A 23779-nucleotide genomic window follows, 5' to 3' on the forward strand; every position below is an offset into this window, starting at 1 on the left:
ATAATAGTATAGGCAATTTTTAAGAAACATGTAATCTATTTTCATTTTTTAAAAAATACTAAAAAATATAAGGGTTAAATATGTTTTTTGTCCTTTAATTTTGAGTGAATTTTAGAATTATTCAATTTCAAAACTTTAGATTAATTTAGTCATTCATCTATCGAAATACGTGGATTTAGTCATTTTAATCCAATTTTGTTAAATTTATGACATTTTAAGAGCATTTTATAATAGTATTTAACTTACCATTAAAGCAAAAATATGTCAAACAATATAAACAACTCAAATACAATTTTGAAATACATACGAAAGATAAAATAAACATAACAAAATTTGATTAAAATGACTAAATTTATATATTTCGAACGATGAATGACTAAATTGGTCCAAAATTTCAAAATACACTTATCTCAAAATTCACTAAAAGTCAGATAACAATAACATATTTAACCCAAAATATAATTAATATTTTAAATTTCATAATTGTTTCTGTTTTATGAAAACTATAATTAATTTTAAAAAATAAAATAAAATATGTAACTTCTTCATATACCTTTTATATGTTTAATTAATTACTCATTTAATTTACTATTAATGCAAAAAACACGTTGATTATTGATTAGAAATAGGGTTGAAAAAAAATGAATGAAGAATTAATTATATATAATGGTAGTAATTAGCATTACTTAATTTGATCAGTGTTGTGAATTTGGAAGAGTAGCAGTATAAAAGAGGAGAAGCACTGTGTCTCATAATTATTCCCATGGTTTTTCATTTTCATGAATTTGTTTAAATTGTGTCCGAAAACAAGAGAGACCAGTCATCAGTACTGAGATTGAATCGAGGTTGAAGTGTGCGTTGTGTTGTTGTGTTGTGGCACAGAAACCGAAGCAAACTCAGAAAAACAGAGAGAGTGAGAGAGAGTTCTGATGTGAAATTGGAGAAAGGGAACACAAAGCAATCCATCCATGGTGGTTCCTTTGGTTGATCAGAGGAGCAATTGAATTTTGGTGACTACTCGATTTCTCATTTGTTGTTGTTATCATTCTGACTTGGTCAGATTCAAGTAAACGCTCTTTCTTCTTCGCACTGGAAACCCTAGGTTCGTCAATTCCCAACTCTAATTTCAATTCACGGATTTTCTCTCTCTGCTTAATCTGTCGTTTACCTCTCTTGAATGTTCCTTTTTTTTTTATCATTTACTAAGGGGGAATTCTCTTTTGTTCCCTTTTCGTGGCAGCCATAATGTTTGTTCTTGCTTTTATCGGTGAATTGTGTTGATCAAAATGCCTGTGGGTTGTTTGCTTTTGTTGAATTTCATGATTCTGTTGCAGCTGAAGTGCTAATAGATGTTGAAAATCTTTGAAAGATGTTTTTTTTTTTTTTTTTTTTATTAAGACTGGGGATTGGATTTGGTGCTTTACTAGGCACTGTCTTAATTGTTGGATTTTGCATCGGTTGACTTCACTGGGTTGTGTATCTGAGTTAATGCAAGTCTAGGATTTGGGAATGGTGAAATAGATTTTGCATGGAAATGAAATTCTTGGGTAGATAATAATGGTAGGTCTTGTTGAAGTAAATAATGACAGACAGAGAAAAAAGGTGGATTTTTCCGTGGATCAGTTTATCGTAGTAGCCGTGGCTTGGAGTGAGGAAGAGGGTATACTTTGATGTGTTTATGGATCTGTCTAATTTTTGTGGGATCTAAAAAATTATGCTCTTCAAAGCTGTAGTGCTATCGGCCAAACATGCTGCAATGTTGTTTGTATAGGTAGGAAGTCTGCAGTCTGTACCTTATGGCCTGATATCATTTGTTCCCTGTGGGAGGAGGATTTTGAGTGGGAGGGTGGGGGGATTTGTTGTTGAATGTTATATGCTGGTCGGAAATCCATTGCAGCACTAGAGGATATACAACAAACTGAATTCCTTATCTAGTGTTAAGTTCAGCAGATTCTATTAGGAAAAGGCCTTACTATAAATCTTCTGTTATAGGTTGGAATTGTCCATGTTACGGGCAATGCTGTGTTTGCAATTGGGGGTGTAATTAAGCAACTAGAAAATTGATGTGTGGTTGAGGCGGTGAAGGTTTATTTCTATTATTGACTCTGACCTTACAAAGCATGGATTAAACAACTTACATTTATTTGTTGCAATGGAGTAATGGATGGGCATGGCTGGTTTATTTTAGTTTTCCTTCATTTTGTATGCTGGGTATTACTTGAATCTTAAAATCTATTTTCTGGATCAATCATGGGAAGCTTTCTTGGCTCAGAGGTCCAGGAGCTCTTAAATCTTAACTTTTCAAGGAAATTGTTTTTTGTCTCTCCTTTATAAAAGGAGAACTAAGCTTTTTGAAGTGCTTTATCTATTGGGGAGAGAAGGATGTACACACCTTGTGCCCTGAGCTTCTCCTTTTTGTTTACCACAATATTGAAAGCTAATTGTCAAGTATAGGTCCAGGGATTTAGCATATGTCTGAAATAATAGACGGCAAATCAAGGAATTCCATACAGAAACAGTGGCTGAGCATTGGAAGTATAAATGTGGAATGGATCCTAAGTAGGCACCATAACTTGCATATGAGAGGAAAGAGCTGTATGTGGCCTAAAAACTTGCAACATGTTAATTGAAATAATTCTATTCCTGTAACCAACCAGATACAAGATGTGATGTTAGGTGGAGCTTTGAGTTTCTGGAAAGGACTATTGAAAAACTAAAGTACAATTGATCTAGGTCTCCTTGGTTCCATATATTATCTTCCAAGTTCTAGCCCATATCAAATAATTGATCCGTGGACTCTTCTAGGGAGTAATCATGGTTTCATGCAAATCATTTTTCTAACTTCTAACTCATTAAGAGAGATGTGTGTAAGCATATATCAAGAGCTGATTTTCTACCCAACAGTCATCCCAAAACTGGAATCTATTACCCACCCTCAAGGAAAGCATAGTTTATACGAGAAATATATTTGTATGGTTAGTGTTTTAACCTTTGTGGAGCATAAAAGCAACTTTAAAGTTGAAGTAGAAGCCCAGAGTTTTAATTTAAAATTAAACTGCATGTAAAACCAGTTTCTTAAATGCTCATTCTTTTAACTGTTTCTTCACTTAAATAAGTTGCTCTTTGAACATTTATATTTCTAAAATTCGTTTGCTCCAAATGCTCCTTTTGAGGAAAAGAGAAGCCCAAATTTAGCTAGATCAAATTTTACCTAACTGGAGAAGCTTGGATTGCGGTGTATTCACCCATTTTTATGTAAGCCATACCTACTATATTTGTTGCTTTGATTTGCTTAGGTTTTCTTAATATATAACATGCATGGAATTTCTCTGCCTAATTATTGAGGATAAATGATATTTCTATCTCAGAAAATTATCTATATGAACACACACCTCAATCTCCCCATGTTGTCCTTAAATTCCTTGTTAATTTTCTTTCTGCTTTCAAATTTGGTGGTGTTTATTAATGAGTTTCTACGAATGTCATCACTTAATTACTCAAATGAACCATATCAAGCTTTGGATGACTAGCTTGGAGTTCCATGATTATGGTGTTTTGAGTACATACAAAGAAGTCCATTGGAAGCATAAATAATCTTCTTCCATTTACTGATTTTTAGGTGGATAGATATTTGAGAATAGAGGAATAAATTCTGCACGGGAATGAAGTTTGTGCATTGATAATAGCAGTCCTTGTTAGGTAAATAATGACAAACATAGAAGGCTGGATTTTTTGTAGCTCAATTTATTGCAAGAGTAATGGCTTGTGGATAGGAAGAGGGTATACTTACAAGTGTTATGTGATCTATAATGGTTAATTGTATCTAAAGCCCTTAGCTTTTCAAGGCTTGAGTGCTAACAGCAAAGCATTGCTGAAGTGTTGGTTATATTGTGAAGTGTGTGGTGTGTACCTTATGCATTGATATTATTTATTACCCCGTGAGAGGACTTTGAGAGGAAAGGGGAATTTGTTGTAGAATTTTATATGCTGCTAGCTAGTCCATTACAGCACTAAAGGATGTACAAGAAAATTTGTATCTAATGTTTTCGATCAAGAAAATTCCATTAGGAAAAGCCCCTTATGATGAATCTTGTGTTGTATGCTGGAATTGGCCATGGCATAGGCTTTATTGTGTTGGCAGTTGGAGATGTACTTTAGCAACTAACAAGACTAGTGTGGTTGAACTGCTGAAGTTTTAAATTATAATGACTCTGACATTACAAAGGCTGCATCATGCATTAAACAAATTATATTTATTTGTTGTCAGAGAGGGATGGATGTACAGCTGGATGATTTTAACGTTGCTTCTGCTTGTATGTTGAGGAGATTACCTGAATCTTATAATCTATTTTGCTGGCCCAGTCTTGGGAAATTTCCTTTACTTGGAGGTCAATGAGCTTTCATGTTTTAAGGACTTACTTTTCTCTTTTAATAAAAAAGAGAAATTTACTAACACATTGAAAGGTGGGTTTTTCTCTGGCTCAGTTATTATTTTAGTTATCAGGTCTTGCAGAGGTGAATAATGTCTTATTAGATTTTTGGAAGCAAAAAGAATTCAGATGACTTAGCATTTTTAAGGCTTGAGTCCTAAGCTTACTGAAATACTGTTTGAATTGGGAAGAAGGATGTCCATACCTTGAACCATCTGCTTCCCTATGAGCAGTGGATTTTGAGAGGGAGGGAGGGGTGGTGTTGAATTTTATATGCTGCGGAAATTCGTTCAGCAGCACTAAAGAATGTGCAAGAAATCTTTATCATATATTTTGGATTGAAACATATTCCATTGGCATTAGGAAAAGACTTTGATAAATCTTGTATTTTAGGTTGGAATTCCCAATGGCATACTGGTCCTGTTTTATGTTGGCAATTGGTGATGTATTTAAGCACCCAACAGAACTGACATGTGATTGAACTGCCAAAGGTTTGTTTCTAGCTACTGCTACTGACTTTACAAAGGATAAATTAAACAAGTTACATTTATTTGTTGGTAATGAGTGATGGATAAGGAGCTGGATTATTTTGGTTTTGCCTTGTGTATGTTGAGGTGGTTAAATGAATCTGAGTCTATTTTACTGCCTTAATCATGGAAGTTGCCTAGGCTAGGACTCGGAGCTTTAAAGTTTAAGGATCTTTTTTCTTTTTAATTAAAGCATGAGGAATCTTCCATAATGTAAGAGCAAAGAACAAAGTAAATAGGCAAAAAATAAAAAAGAATATTGATAGTGCCATGCATATCTAAACCAGTAATCTTCTCCCAAAAGTAGACATTTGATTTGAGCCATAACCTATCATCTAGAAATAAAGAGTTTTAATGGTAGCAAAACCACATGAAATAAAGTAGTCTGTTTGGTAATTTTATAATTCTTTGAGATTAAAGATTACTTTTAAGTTAAAGTTTCAAGGATAATGTGTTCTTGATTTGAAATAGAGGAGTTGAAGTCAAGAGTTTCTGAAGTTAGAGCTTTTAAAGCTCACTCTTTTATGTTTTATTCATTAAAAAATATGCTCTTTCAAAAATTCTTTTTGGATCAAAATCTCCTTTTAAAGAAAATTGAAGCCCTAAATAAGCGAGGTAAAAACATTACTTTTATTTTAACAGTTGAAATTAATTTTCTGATTTTCATAATTGTTTTTCTCTTAGTGGTCTAAGGTTTTATTCTTGTCAGACTCATTCTTCTAATGAAAAGTTAAATTTAAGACAAGTTAAGTAGGCCTGTGCATCATTTAGTAGCTCTTGATTGAGGATGCATGTTAGAGATATATTATGAATCCATTCATGTGTCTTCACCTAGTACCTTAATCTTTAGATTGCTAGTTCATGATACTTGCATTGCATATATATGCAAAGATATATGATGGATATCATCTTTGTGGTATTATTGCATGTGTGGATCTCACTTCTAATTCTGTTCTGTAATATTTTTTAATTTGTAGGGAGAATTGTTTAATTTTCTTGAGTAGTGAATTTTTCGTTGTCACCATTGCTGCAGATATTGGAGATTGACGTGATTCCCTCTTCTCCTTCCTATCCGCGTGCAGTGCTAAATGGATTCCTCTGGTTCTTATCTCGTGCTGTTTTAGTTGTGTAATATGTTATAGTGTCTGTTTAATTTGTTACACCTTGCTGAATAAAAAGTAGGCAGACATCTCAAAATTCAAGATTGGCAATACTAATTAAAATTGAATTAGAGCGATTATCAGTTACTTACAGCATTATCAGTGTTGAAAGGAGCATTTTGGTTGTGGATAAAAGAGCATCCCTGTAAAGTTGTTGGATGCACTTTCTAGTTTGGTTTGAGAAAACGGCAAATGCTACCAACCTGGAAGTATTATAACATTGATTTCACCACTTCAGTATGTGACCAAATTTTTTCGGGTGGTGCATTTAATAATAAACATATTGATGTTATGTTATAAGAAGAAAAATGGAGCATGTTTTGGAAAAAAGATTCCCTCTTAATGCAGAAGATTACAAGTTATATGAAGAAGTTGGTGAAGGCGTTAGTGCCTCTGTATACAGGGCTCTTTGTGTTCCTCTCAACGAGATAGTTGCAATCAAGGTTCTCGATCTAGAGAAGTGCAATAATGATTTGGTATGTAGACATTTTTTCAATTTCACATCACATTCCTTTTAGTTAAATTGTGCTGTTAGTTCCTTCATACTTGGTTTCGGGGGCTAATGATATTATGAAAGAATGATTTCAACCATCACTATTCATTACATTGTTTGGTGCTAATTTATGTATTTGTCTCCTCCCTTGTTCACCCTTTAAGTCTGTTGAATTATGTGGGTTGCATTATTTGCTTTAATTCAAGGATAATTTTATTCAATCTCTAATTCATTGTTTGATAATTATTTGTCTATTCATCTATGTGACTATATTCCATATCTGTCATATTGGATACATTCTTATTGATACTTCTGCAAATTGTGCAGGATGGCATTCGAAGAGAGGTACAGACCATGAGCTTGATTGATCATCCAAATGTTTTACAGGCACATTGCTCTTTTACTACTGGACACAATCTATGGGTTGTAATGCCATACATGGCTGGGGGTTCTTGCCTCCATATAATGAAATCTGCCTATCCGGAAGGTTTTGAAGAGCCTGTTATTGCTACTTTATTGCATGAAGTTCTCAAAGCTCTTGTTTATCTTCATGCCCATGGTCACATACATAGAGATGTTAAGGTGTGATGCATTAGCTATCTGCCCTCTTATTTTTTAAAACCTATGCACCCTTGTGATATTGAAAATTGAGAATCTTAAAGCTAGATTTCTTAATCTTAAACTAAATAGCATTAATGCATTGAATCTGAGATTTTGGTTTTCTTCTTTTGTGGTGCTTGTAAAGCTGTAGCTGAACTCAACAACTATATCTTATTTTTATCTTTCCCGTTTCCTCATGTTTGTTGGTTTTCTGTTCTTTTTCTCCTCTTTTAAATATTTGCAACTGTGCAGGCGGGAAATATTCTGCTTGATTCTAATGGTGCTGTCAAACTAGCTGACTTTGGAGTGTCAGCATGTATGTTTGATACTGGAGACAGGCAACGTTCAAGAAACACTTTTGTTGGAACACCTTGCTGGTATTAACCCTCCTTTATTGTTGTTCTTCGTCTGGTTACTATCATGTGAATGATTATTGAAGCTATGGATTGTCTTTATTTCCACAGGATGGCTCCTGAAGTCATGCAGCAATTACATGGATATGATTTTAAGTAAGTGTTTTCTATTCTTTTCTTCCCTAGTATGCACAATTAATACTTTTGTTATTGTTATCCTTTTGGTTCCTGATATCTTACACTCTGCTGGGTTCTCTATTTATTTTTTCTGTGAACAGAGCAGATATATGGTCATTTGGTATAACAGCACTTGAACTTGCTCATGGTCATGCCCCATTTTCCAAGTATCCACCTATGAAAGTAATTTTCTTGTCTTCGAATATTTGCAATTGCCTATCAGCTGCATGTCTCTGTTTCTGTGAGCTCATGGTTGAATTTTTTCACTTATTTTCTGGATGCAGGTTTTGCTTATGACTTTACAAAATGCCCCTCCAGGTCTTGATTATGAAAGAGACAAGAGATTTTCAAAGGTTTGTGTTGTTTACTAAAGCACTTTGTAGTTCGTAGCATCTATTACTTGTATTCTTTTTTTATATCTAAACTTTTCCTCATCTCTTTTTAGGCTTTCAAGGAGTTGGTTGCCACCTGCTTAGTAAAAGACCCAAAAAAGCGTCCAAGTTCAGAAAAGCTTTTAAAGCACCACTTTTTCAAACATGCACGCGCTAGCAAATATCTTGCTCGCACCATTCTAGAAGGGCTGGCTCCTTTAGGAGATCGTTTTAGATCGCTGAAGGTTTGCTGTTCATTTGCAAATTCCCCTGTTTTATGTATAAATTATTTGGGTTTTTGTTATCATTTCTCTTGCTTGTGTAACAGGCTAAAGAGGCAGATTTATTGGTGCAGAACAAGGCTCTTTATGAGGATAAGGATCAGTTATCTCAGGTAGGTTTGTTTTAAGTTATGCGTGTAAATGATTGCTTCTGTGACTGTTTATGCAAGGTGATGTTTTATGAGTACAATTTCTCATTATGTCACTTTACTGTATCATTGTGTCTGTGTTGTGTTGTATTGTACGTACAGAAAGAATATATTCGAGGAATTAGTGCCTGGAATTTTAACCTGGAAGATTTAAAAAGTCAAGCTGCTCTTGTAAGTAATTTTACCTTCCTACTTTGTCTTATTTATTTATTCTTTTTAATTAGGTTGGAAACTTAAGCATTGTTGGACATTGTTATCTTTTTGTAAAACATTTTTCTTTTGTCAACAGATTCAAGATGATGACATACCTAATGTAGATGAGCCACAAAAGGATAAGAAGGAAAAAGTCAGATCGGATGACTTCAGGGATTCTGCAGAGACGTTATCATCTGTAACAGCTAATCATTCAGATGATGCACCCATTCAGAACAAGGAGGTACTGTTATTGTCCAAAAGTGATCTAATGCTTATTTTACCTTGTGCTTTTTTGCACTATAAACCTTTTTGTTTAAGTATACTGGACAGGATTTACACCATATCCATATTTCAGGATGGATTTAATAATCTTCAGGATTTGGAGGGTTCGCTTGCTTCATTTCCTAGTAAACCTCTTCAAGCACTTAAGTATGTTTATCTTCTCGGTCTTTCCCTTTCATCTTCTTTCTTTTTTTAAATTTTCAAGTGTTAGCGATGTGTTTGAAATTTGGGTTATGATATCATATGTGTTTCCACTTATGTGGGAACTTGTATTGCAAGCTGAAACACTGTTGGTTGTATGTTAGAAATCAGGTTGTTCGTTTTATGTTTAGTAATTATTTATGTAAAATAGTTATAATGTGCAAACTGAGCCCTTTGCTATCACTTTATCTCAAATCAATTCATTAAATCTTACTATATGATGTATGTAGAAGTTTAAGCAATAATATTCTTTTAGATTCAGTTCTTCATTTATTAATAAAAATATAGAATGATATACTTGTTTATATTACCTTTTTTTTGTCTAATTAAGAATTAAAGAGAAATTTTGGATGTGGCAAATGGCATGTATAATTGAATATTCAAATCAGTATTCTTTTGGTGACCAGTTTAAATTCTTCCTGGCATTTTCTACAATTATGTTATAGTTTAGCAAATAACAATGCATTTTTAATTATAGAACATTTGATCTTATTTATATGTAAATCATGCAGAGGATGTTTTGATATGTGTGAGGATGACGTTAATAACAACAGTCCAAGAGATCTGGATCAGGATTATGCAAATGAAAGTTCTGGGCCAAGTTCTTCATTACAACAAAACGCCAACAATCAGCAAAAAAAGTTTCCGAGTGGTTCTTTGCTACCTGATAATTTTCTTTTTCCCAAAAAGGTTGTTACTGATGGGGACAGGTAATTTTTCATTGTTACAACAATTGTTTGTAGCTTCATTTTTTTTCTTCTCCATTTTCTTCTGGACCAGTTATTAGAACTTCTCATTCAAAATCAGTTTCTTGGAAATGAAGTATTTTTTTCAAAAGGATCTGAGCAAACTGAATTGTCCAAAATTTATAGCTACACATGCTGTGCAATGTCTGTCACTTTGTTTTGTGCTTGTCTTCATCACTTTTATATTTTGGGTTTTGTTTATCATACTTGCAGTTGCACTGGTTGCATTAGGAAATGAAACATGATTACTAATAATTTATGAAAATTTGGTATATGTTGAAAGCTTGGTTTTATAATGATCTGAGATCGAGAGAATTGTGATATTTTATTTTTCTAGTAGACATTCTTGTTACTCTACTATTGCTGCATATTTGGTTTGCAATGTGCTATCATATGTTCTGCTTTTCTTAAAAGGGATTACCTACAAACAAAGTATTCTTCGGAGAGGAATCACAGTGGACCATTGCAATATCGACAAAAGAGAGATACCAACAACCTTCCATTGGGTAGGTGTATCTTGTTAGTCTGCTTGGTATTTTGATAAACTTTATAGTTTTCTTTCTTCTGTTCCAGCTAGATTTTTATTTTATCTAAAATTAAATGCATTGAAAAATGACTTGTATATATTTTTTCTTTGTTTTTTTTTTGTTGTGCACAGTTGATGACCCATCAGATGGAGCGTTTGTCCAGCGTAGGGGGCGGTTTAAGGTCACATCGGCTGATCTCAATCCAATGGTCTGTATCAAATGGCAGATATTTTTACCTATTACTTTTATCCATGATGAAGATTTCTTTGTAGAGATTAGTAAAGCAGTTTTTTTGGCACTTCATTATTGGGTGAAAGTAATATGGAACCCACTAAATCTCGTGGGTGGTAACGTCTTATTTATATTAACTAGTGGGACCAACATGAAATTCACCTTATATTGAAGAGTTTGTGAAATGAGTGTGTATTGTCATTTTTCTTGTGTATGGTGAATCTTCAAATAGTGCCATCATATATGAGTTATGGATCTTGTTAATTTCTGGTTTGATCTGCTAGAGTCATTATATGCAGATTATACTGTTTATTAAAGATTGTACCTTTGCTAATTTGTGATTATAACAATTTTGGTTGAATTTGTCTGCTTGAATGGTGGATTTCATTAATTACCAAGATGGAACTTGGTGATTTATGTTTTACGCAATGGCTTTGTAACCATTGCCTTTTCTTTTCCTCATTTAGGGTCCTTCAAACAATGCTTCTGGCCCAGTTGTCAGTCCTACCAGTCCACCAAATCAAAATTTCATGGCTGGTGCCATTCTTCCATCGCTTCAGTGCATCTTGCAACAGAATGGTTTGCAAAGGGTATTTTTTTGTTGAATTTCTTAGTTTTCTATCGTTTTACACTTGACAAGTATATATCATAACCTTATTTTCCAATGGGTTTTGCCAGGAAGAGATTATAAAATTAATAAAGTATGCAGAGCAGTCTTCTGGTAATGCTTCTGTGTGTGTTTCCCCTTAAAATATCTGGCAATTCAGTTTGTTTACTTTTACTTTTTTAACTTGTTACAGGTAAAAATGCAGAACCAGTGGAGGCAGGGGCAGTTGATAGTTTGCAGGTAAATTACTCTGGTACAAATTTTTCTCGTCATACTTTTTCTTTAATGATGAGAAGCATTATCCAAGGGGAATGTGGAGAAAGTTTGGAAATTTGGGAGACTAAAATACCCCAGAAGGACAATTTCTCTGCCCTTCGTGGCAACATCCAACCCAAAACTATCCAAGTGATTAGCGTGCTTAACGTTGTCAAATTGGAGAGTCTATGCAAATTATCAGTTTATATTCAAATGACTGGTTGAATCTTATAAGAGTTTACTTTAAAAAACTATTAATGATTTATTTGCATAACACCACCGTTGTTAAAATTATAAGTCATATCAAGAAATTGCGCAATCTTTTGTGCTAAACAGTATCGCGTGCTGTGAATCATGACCGGTTTCATTCATGAGCGGTATTGTAGTAGGATCTTGATCTTCCATGAACAATAAATTCAGGGAGAGACAATGGGTGACAAACTGAATGTATTCTTTCCAAAATTCTTTCTCCCCCATGTGTGACCCTACTCCCTTCTGACTCTGCTTCATCTCTGGGGATCTTCTTTGTTTGCCACTGTCTGAGCATTTTTCCACAGGAGCCGTCTTCACCTGTCGCTGGAAAATGAGAATGAAAATAGGGTTTCTGTTGTCATTTGGGTTAGAGTGGCTGTTGGGCCTAAATAAAATGGGAAGTTTTTTTTTCTACTATACTATTATAAAAATATAAAGATCTCTACAATATTTAAGCATATTCATGGAGTAAATATCCGGTTGTTGCATTTTGGGTAAGAATCTTACAATCCTTCTTGAGTTTAACAACCTTGTATGGCATAATACTTATAACACAACAATGATTCAATATTTCTACTTCATAATCAATCTAGTCACAAGCCACTCTCATAAAGTTTAATAGTACATTGGTACTAAAATTACAAACTGCATAAATGGCCATCTTTCTTACGTTGACTCCAGATTTACACCAGATTTACACGAGCTCACATATCCAACAAAAGGTGTTTGATTGCTGTTTTCTTTTTCTCAAATCCGTTTTGCATTGACATCCTATTTCTAAACTTATCCTCGTCCTCTTTCCCCTTGCTGTAGCAGACCTTCTTGACCATGATTAGACCCATAAAAAATATTAAAGGAATATGACACGTTGAATTTTGGAACTGTGGTTGACACGATTCGGATATGAATTTAAGAATGAAGTAAAGGATTAAGCAGAAAGACGATAAAAGAGTAATCTTTTAGATTTTGCTGTAGTTTGCTATTTTCGTACTGTTGTGTTAAATGGTTTCATATTTGTACAACTTGCAGGTACCTGCAACAAACAGGGAGAAGGAGCTGCATTTTCAGGTGGTTCAACTCCAACAGAGGTACATGATACAACTGAATTTTTTATTCTTTAATCTTTGAAACTTAAATTCAATGTACATCTTATTTTCAACTCCTATGTCAGCATTGGAAGCCTTGTTGAGGAATTACAAAGACAAAAGATGAAAAATGTTCAGGTATATTTTAATCTTGGTCCATCCTACTCTTCTATTTCATCTCAAACTATTTGTTTATGCCATGTTTTAGTTTCAATCGTTCACACCTCACATTTTTGTTTTTTCTTCAATATATTTCTATTCAAATTCCGTACCCATTGCCTTTGCAAAGTAAATTCTAAATTTACAATCTATCCAGGTAACAACCATTGTTCCCATTGAACAATTGGTTGCCTCTGTTTAGGGGCATATTGAAACTGTGCATTGACATGAGATTAGGATGGGGTTAAAAATTGTAATTCATAAGTTAATTATTAGAAATCGAAAAATATTAGTTTTATTCATATTAGAATTCCATTATTGGACCTAAAATTGTAATTATGATAAGTATCCAAGCACTTCAGTAACCCAGCTATACTTAGACTTTCCTAATTCTCATACCCTTATCATAAAACTGTCCCTAAGAGGGTAGCCTTTTTTGAGACAACGTATCCAATGACTTGGGGAACTCATCCTCAATAGCTATTAAAGGGGACAATCCAATACTTAAATGCTTAACCAAGCTCCCCATACTACATGACGGGGGACTTGGGCAAACAATATCAAAATTCAAAGTCCAATTAGAGTATCCCACATTCACTAGAGATATGACCAAATATATATTATATAAGTAGGTGGGTGCAAATCCCACCTACTAAGCTTAAGTTAAGCTTGTAGTCTACCTTCTAATACAACTAGTAAAATTTGTTGAGTCTATTGTTTCACCTGTTATTAGACCTCTCCTATTACCATTACCATGTTCACGAGGTGATAGGAACATGTTTTAGGCAGTATTAGTACATTAAACTCCTACTAGTTCCAAGGATGGTAAATTTATTAAAACCTACCAAGACTGCTACCTTTTTTGTGCTAAGACTTGTACCTACATCCGTATAATTCATAAATTTTGAAAGCACTAATTTATTACCAAAGCTGCATGTTACTTACCAAGATGTTCCTTAGTCTCTCAAGGATCAACCATGGATTACCTTATCACACATTTGCTTTCTGAAAATTTGGTATTTGGAAGTCAGCAGTGAAGTCATGGTCTAACACCTTCTGTCTGGTTTGCAGTTAGAGAAACAGTTGAGCAGTATGATTAACAAAATGGAGAAGTGAAGAAGTCTATGGACGTTATGATGGTTTAACTGATATTTAGACAACACCTGACGTTCATTGATAACAACATTCAAAGATGATTTGCAAGGTGCTTGAGGGATGGAAGAACGTCTCAATTGTATTACCATGTGTGGTGTGAACTTTTGTTTGCGGCAGACACTAATTTTGAGATGCTATTCCTTGAGTCGCCTGTAAAATGTAATTTATTGAGATTGGGATGATGATATCATGTAATTTAAACTTCTCATTTTCTCTTATTCTACCTAAAATTTACTCATCAGAGTTCCCATGAATGCATATAACTACATAGCTCAGCAGTGATGTAGCAATCTCTGCCTTGTGTTTCAATAAGTTCATATATCACCTGACAACCAAACACATACACAGAATGCTGGCTGAAATGGCTAGTGTTCAAGTGTAAAATTCCAATGGTTGATGGAAATTCAAATTTTTATTTATATTACTGACAATAAATTCTCCCAGTGGATTGTATTTTTTCATATAAACTGCAGTTGAAATTTATGTGTATAAAGAGATATTTGTTACTTATTTTTGTGATTTTTGAAATTGTGACTTAGATATTTTTTTCTTCACTGAATGTGTCATTTGCAGCGTGGCTTAATTGTGATATATTTTTCTCTGTGAGAGAAAAATGGAATGGATAATGACAACAAGTGACGATTGTCTTCATTCCAAGAGTTACAATATAAAATTTTGATTGTTTTTTTTTTTTTTTGGATTTTACTGTGCTATAACACTTTCTGAACTTAGTTGTTACATTTATCTTATTGGGAAGCTCTTTTCATTTATTTATGTTTTGAAGATAGATATAATTTTATTTTTATAATCTAATGTTTTATTTAAGAGTTATGGTTTTGAATTTTATGTTATTTTAGTGCATTTTAATGAAAATATTTTATAAGATATATGTTTTAAACTTACTCTTTTGATTATAATAACATAATGAGTAATATTATAATCTTCAACGTAGATGTTTTAGAAGTGTAGAAAGCTTACGATAAAATATATCTATTATATGTTTATTTGCACATTCTTTTTATATGATAATAAAAATAATAAATAAAATTAAATAATTTGGTAATAAGTATCAACTTCTACCTCCTATAGTTTTTTTCTTTGGGAGGGTTGTGTATTTTTATGAATTTGGTTTGATCTTTCATGTTTTTTTATATACGTCCTTTTGTAGAATGATATATGATTATTAAATTTTAGAGTGTCTTTCTATATGAAAGGTTAAGGTTTCTAGTAGTGATGTATAGTGTATAAATTTTATTAAAAAAAATATATCATGATTTTTCATTATGCATAAGTTGTAAACCATGGAAACTAAAAGGTTGATTAATAAATACAAAAAGGAAAAAGGGTTAAAAATTTGTATACACTATTAATTATTATAGACAATTAAAAAAATATTTGAACTGTGATTATGTGGAGAACAAATTACACTTATTAAAATATTTCTTGTTGAATGTATTAGTTTAGAAGTGAAGACTATAGTAATGATATTTGTACGAGAGCAATGTAAGTAACATTTTTTTGACACATTATGGTTTAATATTTGTTAATTAAAAACTAATTATATATAATATGTTTTATTTTATAATGATTGATTTCCTATATTTAGTGAGACTCAAGAGTTTTATTGCTAAAAATAGAGTTAAATATGTTTTTGGTACTTCATCTTTTAGTGAAAATTGTAATTAATTCTTCTTGGGAACCTTAAACCAATTTAGTCCCTTATCTTAAAAAATGTGTGGATTTAATCCTTCAAACCAAATTTTTAAGTTTATTTGACATTTCAAACGTCTTTCTCAACTAATATTGAAGCGAATATGTGTTAAATAATATAAACAAACTAAAATACTATAATAAAATGTGTTCCAAACGTAAATAAATTTAATAAAATTTGGTTAAAAGGACTAAATTTATATATTTTTATAAATAAGAGATTTAATTGGTTTAAGGTTTTTAAAAGGGATAATTCCAATTTTTACTAAAAGTTGAAGGATTAAAAATATATTTAACCCTTAAAAATATTAATAGAGTATATTAGGGATGTCAAAAAAATGTAATAATAATAAAATGATTTAAGAAAATTGACTAATAAATTCTTCTAATTTTGGGTGCAAATAATATAAAGTTGTATTTTACATTTTTTTTTATCTATATTTATTATTATTTCCACCTAAAACCAAAATAGCACGATTTCTTTGTCAAACTGAGTGCAATGGTCAAATGTGTGGAATAGACGAGTTTGAAAGTTGATTAGAGTCTGTTTCAACATAATTCTTCTAGAACACTTATTATACATGAAAAAATGAAATAAAAAATTTATAAGCTGGGATTAATTTGTGTATAAAAGCATATTTAAATATGAATAAAACGAGTTTATGTGTAAGTTAAAATTAATTTATGCACATATTAAAATAAGAATTTAAAAAGGTTATATAAAGGACCTTTTATAAATTAGCTTATAGATAAGTTAAGTTTAGCATATGATATGAAGAAAATTTTGTTTTCTTATGAGAAACTTTTTCAAATATATTCTAACTTAATTTATAGAAATTTTCTTTAATTTTTTTTTTAAGAAAAAAGAAAAAAATTATAGATAGCTTGATGTTCGATTTTTTTTTCTTTTCTTATTTGTATTTCTAAAAAAGTTTATTCCATGCTAAAATATGTTGGAGAAGATGGTTACAAGATTAAACTATAAGCATTTTATGTTTGAATAAAAGCATCTTTTGAATACTCAACTATAATTAAACTTTCACCTCTTAGTTAGAATTCTCATGAAAAAAAAAACTTTATCTCTTTAAAGGAAAAGTCTTTATAGGTTTTTGTATTTACTTTAAAACAATATATATTTTTTCAATAATGTCACTAAATATAATCCCTAACTATAATTAATACACAATCATTTTAATTGAGAAATAGTATAAGAGTAGTAGAAGGAGATATTATAAAAAGAATTAGAATTATTCATTAGTATTTGGTGAAATAGTAGTCTTTTTCCTTCTTAATTATATGCATAATTGTATTATTGCTAGTTAAAAGTATATGTCCATTGTCTCATAATAATAAGTTTTGTGTAAAAGAATAACTTATAAAATAAAAATTAATTTTACTTTTTTATTGACATATCATTCCTTTTTTTATTTATTTATACCTCTCATAATATTAATGGGGAACAATGCGAATTCTAAATGAATTAATACTAATAAAGTTAATTTTTGAAATTAATAGAGATTGTGAGAAAAAAAAACATAATTATTATTCTCACTTCTCAACGTAACATAACCATCACATATATCACATACATACCTTTACTACATTATTAAATCATTTAAATCTTAGACATAATTAATTTAAATTAAATTGACACTTTAAAAAATGGTTTCACATATTCATATTAGCACACAAAACAAGTTATTCTATTATTCATTCTTCTTGTATTAAAGGAATATAAAAATTGTAATTAAGTTAAATAATAACAACCCTAAACAGAAAACAAAGATAGCAACATTGTAGAACTTAATAGTAAAATAAAACAACCCTAAAAAGAAAACAAAGATAGTAACATGAAGAATTTGTAGCAAAAAATTAGCACAAAAGTCTCAACTTTCAATGTCACCTTTGCATTATCAAATAATATTCATTGCATCTTATATACTTAGATTTCTTTTTTTTCAGATATTATTGCCTTGTAGTCCACTTTGGAATTTTCTTTGCGTTATCATCGTCAACAAAATTTTTCTCTTTGGAATTCATTAATTTTCACCTTTTTTGTCACTTTGGATTAAAAATAGTATTCTTTTTTTGTCATTATCTACAATGTCAATTATCAACTATTTGGTGTTAATAGAAAAAAATCACAAATATTAGTGTTGCTCCTCCATCTCTTCTTTAATAACATTGATTTTGTAATATGTTAAACTAATTATGCTTTGGTCCACTAAAGAATTCAAAGAACCAAAAAATAAATTTTTTTATAACTATTTTTAGTTAGGAAAATAACTTTTTAAAAATAAAATTGTACCTTAGGGATTGATTTTTTTAATTGGAAAACTAAAATTAAATTCATTTTAATTTTTAGTAATTAGAAACATAATTGATTTTTTTAGTAAGTTGATATCTAATTTAATCTCACAAAATTAATTTATAAGATAAAAATTGTTACGAAATTATAATTTGACTTTATTTATATTTGTTGTGAATTTTTTTATTACAATTTCAAATATTAAATATTTGTATATGGTCTAATAAGAATAGGATAGTAGATGGTATAACAATTCCAATAAACCTAACTAGGTTAGACTTTAATATCAAAACTTTAATATATTGAATTATAAAATCACAATTAAGTTCTACTTATAAATTATAATTTAGTCTTATTATAAATTATAATTTAGTCTTATTTTTAATTAATGTAAAATTTTGAATGTAAACCCCAATTTTTCAGTTTACAAAGGGTCTGGGCCTGGCCTTTTTGTAGGTCCAAGACCAGCCCTCCAGAGGACCCAATACCCCCTTCCAGCTGACACATTCCTCATTTGTCACCTTTTCAGAAACAACTTCTTCCCCTCTCTTGTCTTCTGCTAGGTGCTCTGCTAGGGCACGATCTTCTTTCATCTCCAAGCTAACAAAACCCATCATGTACCTCTTGGTAAGTCGAACTCTAGAGCTTTTGGTCTATTTCTTCCCCTTTTTCATTGTTTGAGCACGTTAGTCACGTTAGGGTTCAATCTCCTAACCCCGTTTTGTCTGGGTCTTCATGTTTCAGCTCACTGCTCTAGCCCTTGGAGCTGAAGTACTCCTTAGTTGCGGGTCTATTACGTTTTGGTTAGCATTTAAGCAAGGTAAGGGAAGTTAGGTTTTAAGTGTTTAAGAGTTATTTCTGCATTCTTTTGGTCTGTTCCATGATTTTATGCTTGAATGATGTGGCCTGTTTGCGTTTTGGTATGTTGCTATTGAGTATGTGTTCCTGCTGCATGCACGTAACAGTGGCGAATATTGTCATTCTCGCCCAAGCGAGCTCGTCTCGCCTAGGCGAGAATAGTTGAGACTCGCCCAGGTTCTGCTCGAGCAGCTCGCTCAGGCGGAGGGCTCTTGTTTTGAGCGACGCGTTGTCTCGCTCAGGCGAGAGTGACTTGCCCAAGCGAGTTCTCGAAGAAAACCTGGTGTCCTTTGCTCGCGTCCTCGTCCAGGCGAGGGATCTGTGTTTTGGGCAAGTGGTGGTCTCGCTCAGGAGAGATGGTCTCGCCCAAGCGAGAGCTTACAGAGTGCTACTGTTGTAGGACTCGCTCAAGCGACAACACCTAGCTTAAGCGAGACAGTTGTTGTAGCTTAAGCGAAGGCTTTTAGCCTGAGCGAGAATGGGGCAAATTTGATTCTATTTTCTTGAAATTATCCATGGTTTGGCTGTATGTATTAAATATGCTTGGTTGCTTGATCTGCATGCACTGAAAATTGGTATGTTAGCATGAGTAACACCTGGGATTCTGTTTGGTTGGTTGAGAACGTGCATGGGAATTTAATGTTGAGATAACAAGTGGTGGTTATGGTATGAGGATCATGAAATTGGTGTGAGATAGGCGTAATTCCCTGAGTCTCGTGGGGAGACTTCATGGTGGCGTGTAGTGTATATATTAGGATAAGGATTCAAGTAAGGACTGCATCCTGAAACTCTAATGGGTCAGTGAGTTTCAGGTAGAGCAAACTGACTCAAGTGGTGAGAGTAGCGGGAGGCCCTAGTCTTTGGCAGGATAATGGCCTTAGATGCTTGAAGGTTAACCTTGTGTGTGGTAAGGTGAAACCCATTGGAAATGGCTCTGCAGAGCAGTAGATACCACCACAAGTGCAAGCGTCCAGTGAATCCGATCCTAGTATATTTATCCAGATAATTGAGTCATAGTGTCCTACTTGTTTGTTATAACATGTTTCTCTGTGCCTACTGTGTTGCATGCTTGGACTATTTAAGTACTTGTCTGTTATACTATGAAAAATTTAAATTGCACTAGCTTACCCTTTCATTTTGTGTATGTTCCTGTTTTGTTTCTCTTTTGCGATGATCACCCTTGGTGGGAGCAGATGGGGGAAATCCTGGAAATAAGCCTGGTGGTAGCAGTGGTGTAGCTTAGTGGATTCGTATGTGTGACTCTCAGGAACAGTTCTTTGGCCCTAGTGCCTTTTGTAATTCCATGCTCTTGAGGAGCATTGCTTTTTGTAAAACTGATAAAACTCCTTTAGGTTATGCTTTGTTAGAGACAATTGTTTGATGTGCCTCACTACCTTTTAAGTACTTCCTGGATGACTGTAATAGTGGTTTTCCTTATGTGCATTGTTCATCGGATTACTCTTGCATTTCTATAATTATGCGATGTTTTTATTTAGTAGATTTAATCTATTTAAATGGGATGTCACATTGAAGAACATAATCTTCAAACAATTTATTTTTCTAAATATTAACATTTATTCTTCTACTATAATTATATGTTTTGAACTCTTAGTTTCATATTTTTAAAAAATTATGTAAATTATACTACACTAGTGGAAACACGCGTGTGTTTACTTTTTTATAATAATTAAAAATATGATAAAATTATAATTGTAAAAATAAATATAAATATTTTTTAAATTTTGATTATAGATAATTTTTAATTATTTTATAGATAATTTTTATTTATTTAATGTTATAAAATGGTTAAATGTTTAAAAATAGTTGAAAAAATGTCATAAAATTGAAAACAATATAAACATATCTTCTTTATATAAAAATATACATTATAAAAATGTAATTTGTATAATTTTTATTATTAAATATTTTTTAATTATAAATAATTTTTTAGATTTAAAAAAATATTATTAAAAAGATGAAATGATAAAAGAATTGTTGTAATTTATAAAATAATTAAATTTAGATTAGTGGTCATTTAAAAAATGAAAATGAAATTATAATTAGTTTAGTTTAAAATAAAAATTATTAAAAAAATAAAATTAAAAAAAATTGTATACAATTCTCTTTCTATTTTTTATATATAAATATGAATATCAAAATTTAACTAAAAATACTAAAGATGGTAGAAACTCAAAATATTATAGAATCTTCAAATATTCGAATTATTGGCTATTTTGAACCTAAGTTCTCTCACGATTTTTTCTTCTTGATAAGACATCATAAGAGATGAAAAGTATTTAACATAATTATTATTTATTTGAAATTTTCATCATGTTAACCCTAATCATATTATTATTATTATTATTATTACAGAAGACTTAAGAATCGGAACAACACCATAAGTAAAAATAAAAGCCGAAGACTCGATCTTCTTTACCATAGACTCAAGATATAGTTGATGATTACAGTTACTTTTTATAAAGTAGATCTTAAAAAATAGATTTTTTAACACCAAATGTAAAAAACACATGGTCCCACTTTTTTGGAACCATCTATGTAACATGGCATCTTCCATTATTTTAATGTAATAAAATATAACTATTTACCCCTTCAGGAGATTCTTTGCATGAATCCACAATCAAAGTAAAAACACACACTACCAAACACATTTTTCTTATTTTAATACATATTTATAGAAATTTTATATCGACTAAAGATAAGATCAATTTCATAGTATATAAGTAAAATATAAATATCACTTTATAAGTCGATTTTTTAGAATTGAGTTAGGTTTAAAGCCCACTTCTAACATGATATCAGAGCCATTGTTTAAAAAAAGTATATTCTAACAAGATTTTTTGGACATTCAGTTTCACTTACTAACGGATTACCCACATGAAAGAATGTGCTGGAAGTTCCACATCGACTGGAGATAAAACAATTTCATAGTATATAAGTGAGGTGCAAACCTCACTTTACAAGTTGATTTTGTGGAGTTGAGTTAGGCTTAAATTCCATTTCTAATGTATATTTTTAAATAATTGAAACCATTTAAAAAAAATAACTCACTAATTAACTTGTGTCATTTTATTTTTAACTCACCAATTCTCTTTTGAAGTACAAGTTGATCAATTACTTTAAAGAAATAAAAGAAGAAAAAATTAATCCAAGAATTGACGACAGAAAGATTAATTGGTAAGATGCTTAAATAAAAATAAACTATATTTAAATACTTAATATAAACGTATTTTTTTATGATTATTTATTTACTTAATGTAACATCCCGTTTTCATAGTTTTTATACTATTAAACAAAACATTTAAATTTCAATAATTCAGAAGCAGATGATGACGTGGGTCAGTAAAAGTATAATACAGTCATCCTCAAAATAACCATACATACCCTGAATCAAAACATACAGTCCTTACATAGCTAAAGGAATTACAAAACAGGTGGCCTAATAAGCCTAACAAAGGTTACAACTATTAAGAGAGCGTCTAATATACTCATCTCCTGTCACGGAGGGGTGTATCCTCACCTGTACCTATATCTGCTCACGTCAAACGATAGGGACGATCATTGCATAGATAGAAGACACAAGAAACACACAAACATACAAGAAGGGTAAGCTAACTTGAATCAAAATAAATCATGCAATTGTTATATTTAGGCCGAAAACAGAATTTATCACACAAAGAATCTAAATCATTCCATCAAACTCAACCATAACCCCACACACCCTTCTAGACTCGATATCCGGATTATGTAAGTGGCATTGGAGCTCTCGGTGGCCTGCACTCGAGATGGTTCCCAAACTCTGCAGAGTTTTAGGCACAAGGGGTATTCACCCAACCACTCTCAAGGTAAGTCTCATCACCTCTATGACGGATCGAGTTCATAGACCAGGACCTCCTGCTACTCCTCCCGACATAACCCATCATACTCTACTTGAGTTTTAATGGTTACTAGGAGCGTCAGGATACCACCAATATGAGTCCTCATGCCCTTACATTTACTAAAATCATCTTCCTTAGAATTCCCCTTGAAATTCCAATTCCACACATTCTCCATTAACTAGATTTCCACAAATTATAATCAAACAGACTATTAATCATAAAGTTCACATGCATAATAGTCAATTGTCAATATCGATTCACCAACTCAGATTCATTTCATGAAAAACATAGGAGAACAATCAACTCTGCAGTGAAACTCGCCAAAGCTAGGGAATCTCGCCTGGGCTAGAGAGTAATCTCGCTTAGGCGAGTCGCTCTCGCCTGGGCGAGACTCCAAACAGAGAGCAACCCCAAAATCTGAGCGAACTCTCGCTCAGGCTAGGCTGTTTCGCCTAGACGAGATTTGACTCTCGCTCAGGCGACATCAGCTCGCCTAGGCGAGACCTCGCGCAGCATCAGGGGTGGTTTTCTGTCATTTTCGCTCAGGCGGACACCACTCGCCTGGGCGAGATCATCAGAATTTCGAGCTGTCTCAACATGCAAGTCACACAGTTCATGCTTAATACGAATTCTACCACACACAATTGTTCACATTCATCAATCAACATCTAATTCATGCAATCCTAACCTATATTAATGATCTGTTCGCAAAATAAGAGAATATGTTAGCTTCCCTTACCTTAATTGATCACCACTACACTGTTAAGGCTT

At 32.2% G+C, this 23779-nt stretch overlaps 1 protein-coding gene across 5 annotated transcripts; it reads left to right on the forward strand.

Moving 5' to 3' along the window:
- The first annotated feature begins 726 nt into the window (after positions 1-726).
- LOC114181106 (serine/threonine-protein kinase BLUS1) lies at positions 727-14746 on the forward strand. 5 transcript variants are annotated; one of them, XM_028067456.1, is made up of 23 exons: positions 729-1102; positions 4824-4921; positions 5991-6058; positions 6521-6593; positions 6938-7192; positions 7463-7587; positions 7675-7719; positions 7842-7923; positions 8025-8093; positions 8186-8356; positions 8440-8505; positions 8644-8712; positions 8831-8977; positions 9092-9165; positions 9732-9929; positions 10380-10471; positions 10624-10700; positions 11191-11313; positions 11402-11444; positions 11524-11570; positions 12867-12925; positions 13009-13060; positions 14153-14746. In XM_028067456.1, the coding sequence occupies exons 5-23, from the start codon at positions 6965-6967 to the stop codon at positions 14195-14197; spliced, it is 1812 nt and encodes a 603-aa protein (XP_027923257.1). In that variant the 5' UTR covers positions 729-1102; positions 4824-4921; positions 5991-6058; positions 6521-6593; positions 6938-6964; the 3' UTR covers positions 14198-14746. The 5 variants fall into 5 exon arrangements, with proteins under 5 accessions (XP_027923254.1, XP_027923252.1, XP_027923257.1 ...); XM_028067453.1 differs by having other exon boundaries at positions 727-1102; positions 5991-6593; XM_028067455.1 differs by lacking the exon at positions 4824-4921.
- The last annotated feature ends 9033 nt before the right edge of the window (positions 14747-23779 follow it).

Source organism: Vigna unguiculata, chromosome 4, assembly GCF_004118075.2.
Source record: "Vigna unguiculata cultivar IT97K-499-35 chromosome 4, ASM411807v1, whole genome shotgun sequence".
Classification (NCBI taxonomy): domain Eukaryota; kingdom Viridiplantae; phylum Streptophyta; class Magnoliopsida; order Fabales; family Fabaceae; genus Vigna; species Vigna unguiculata.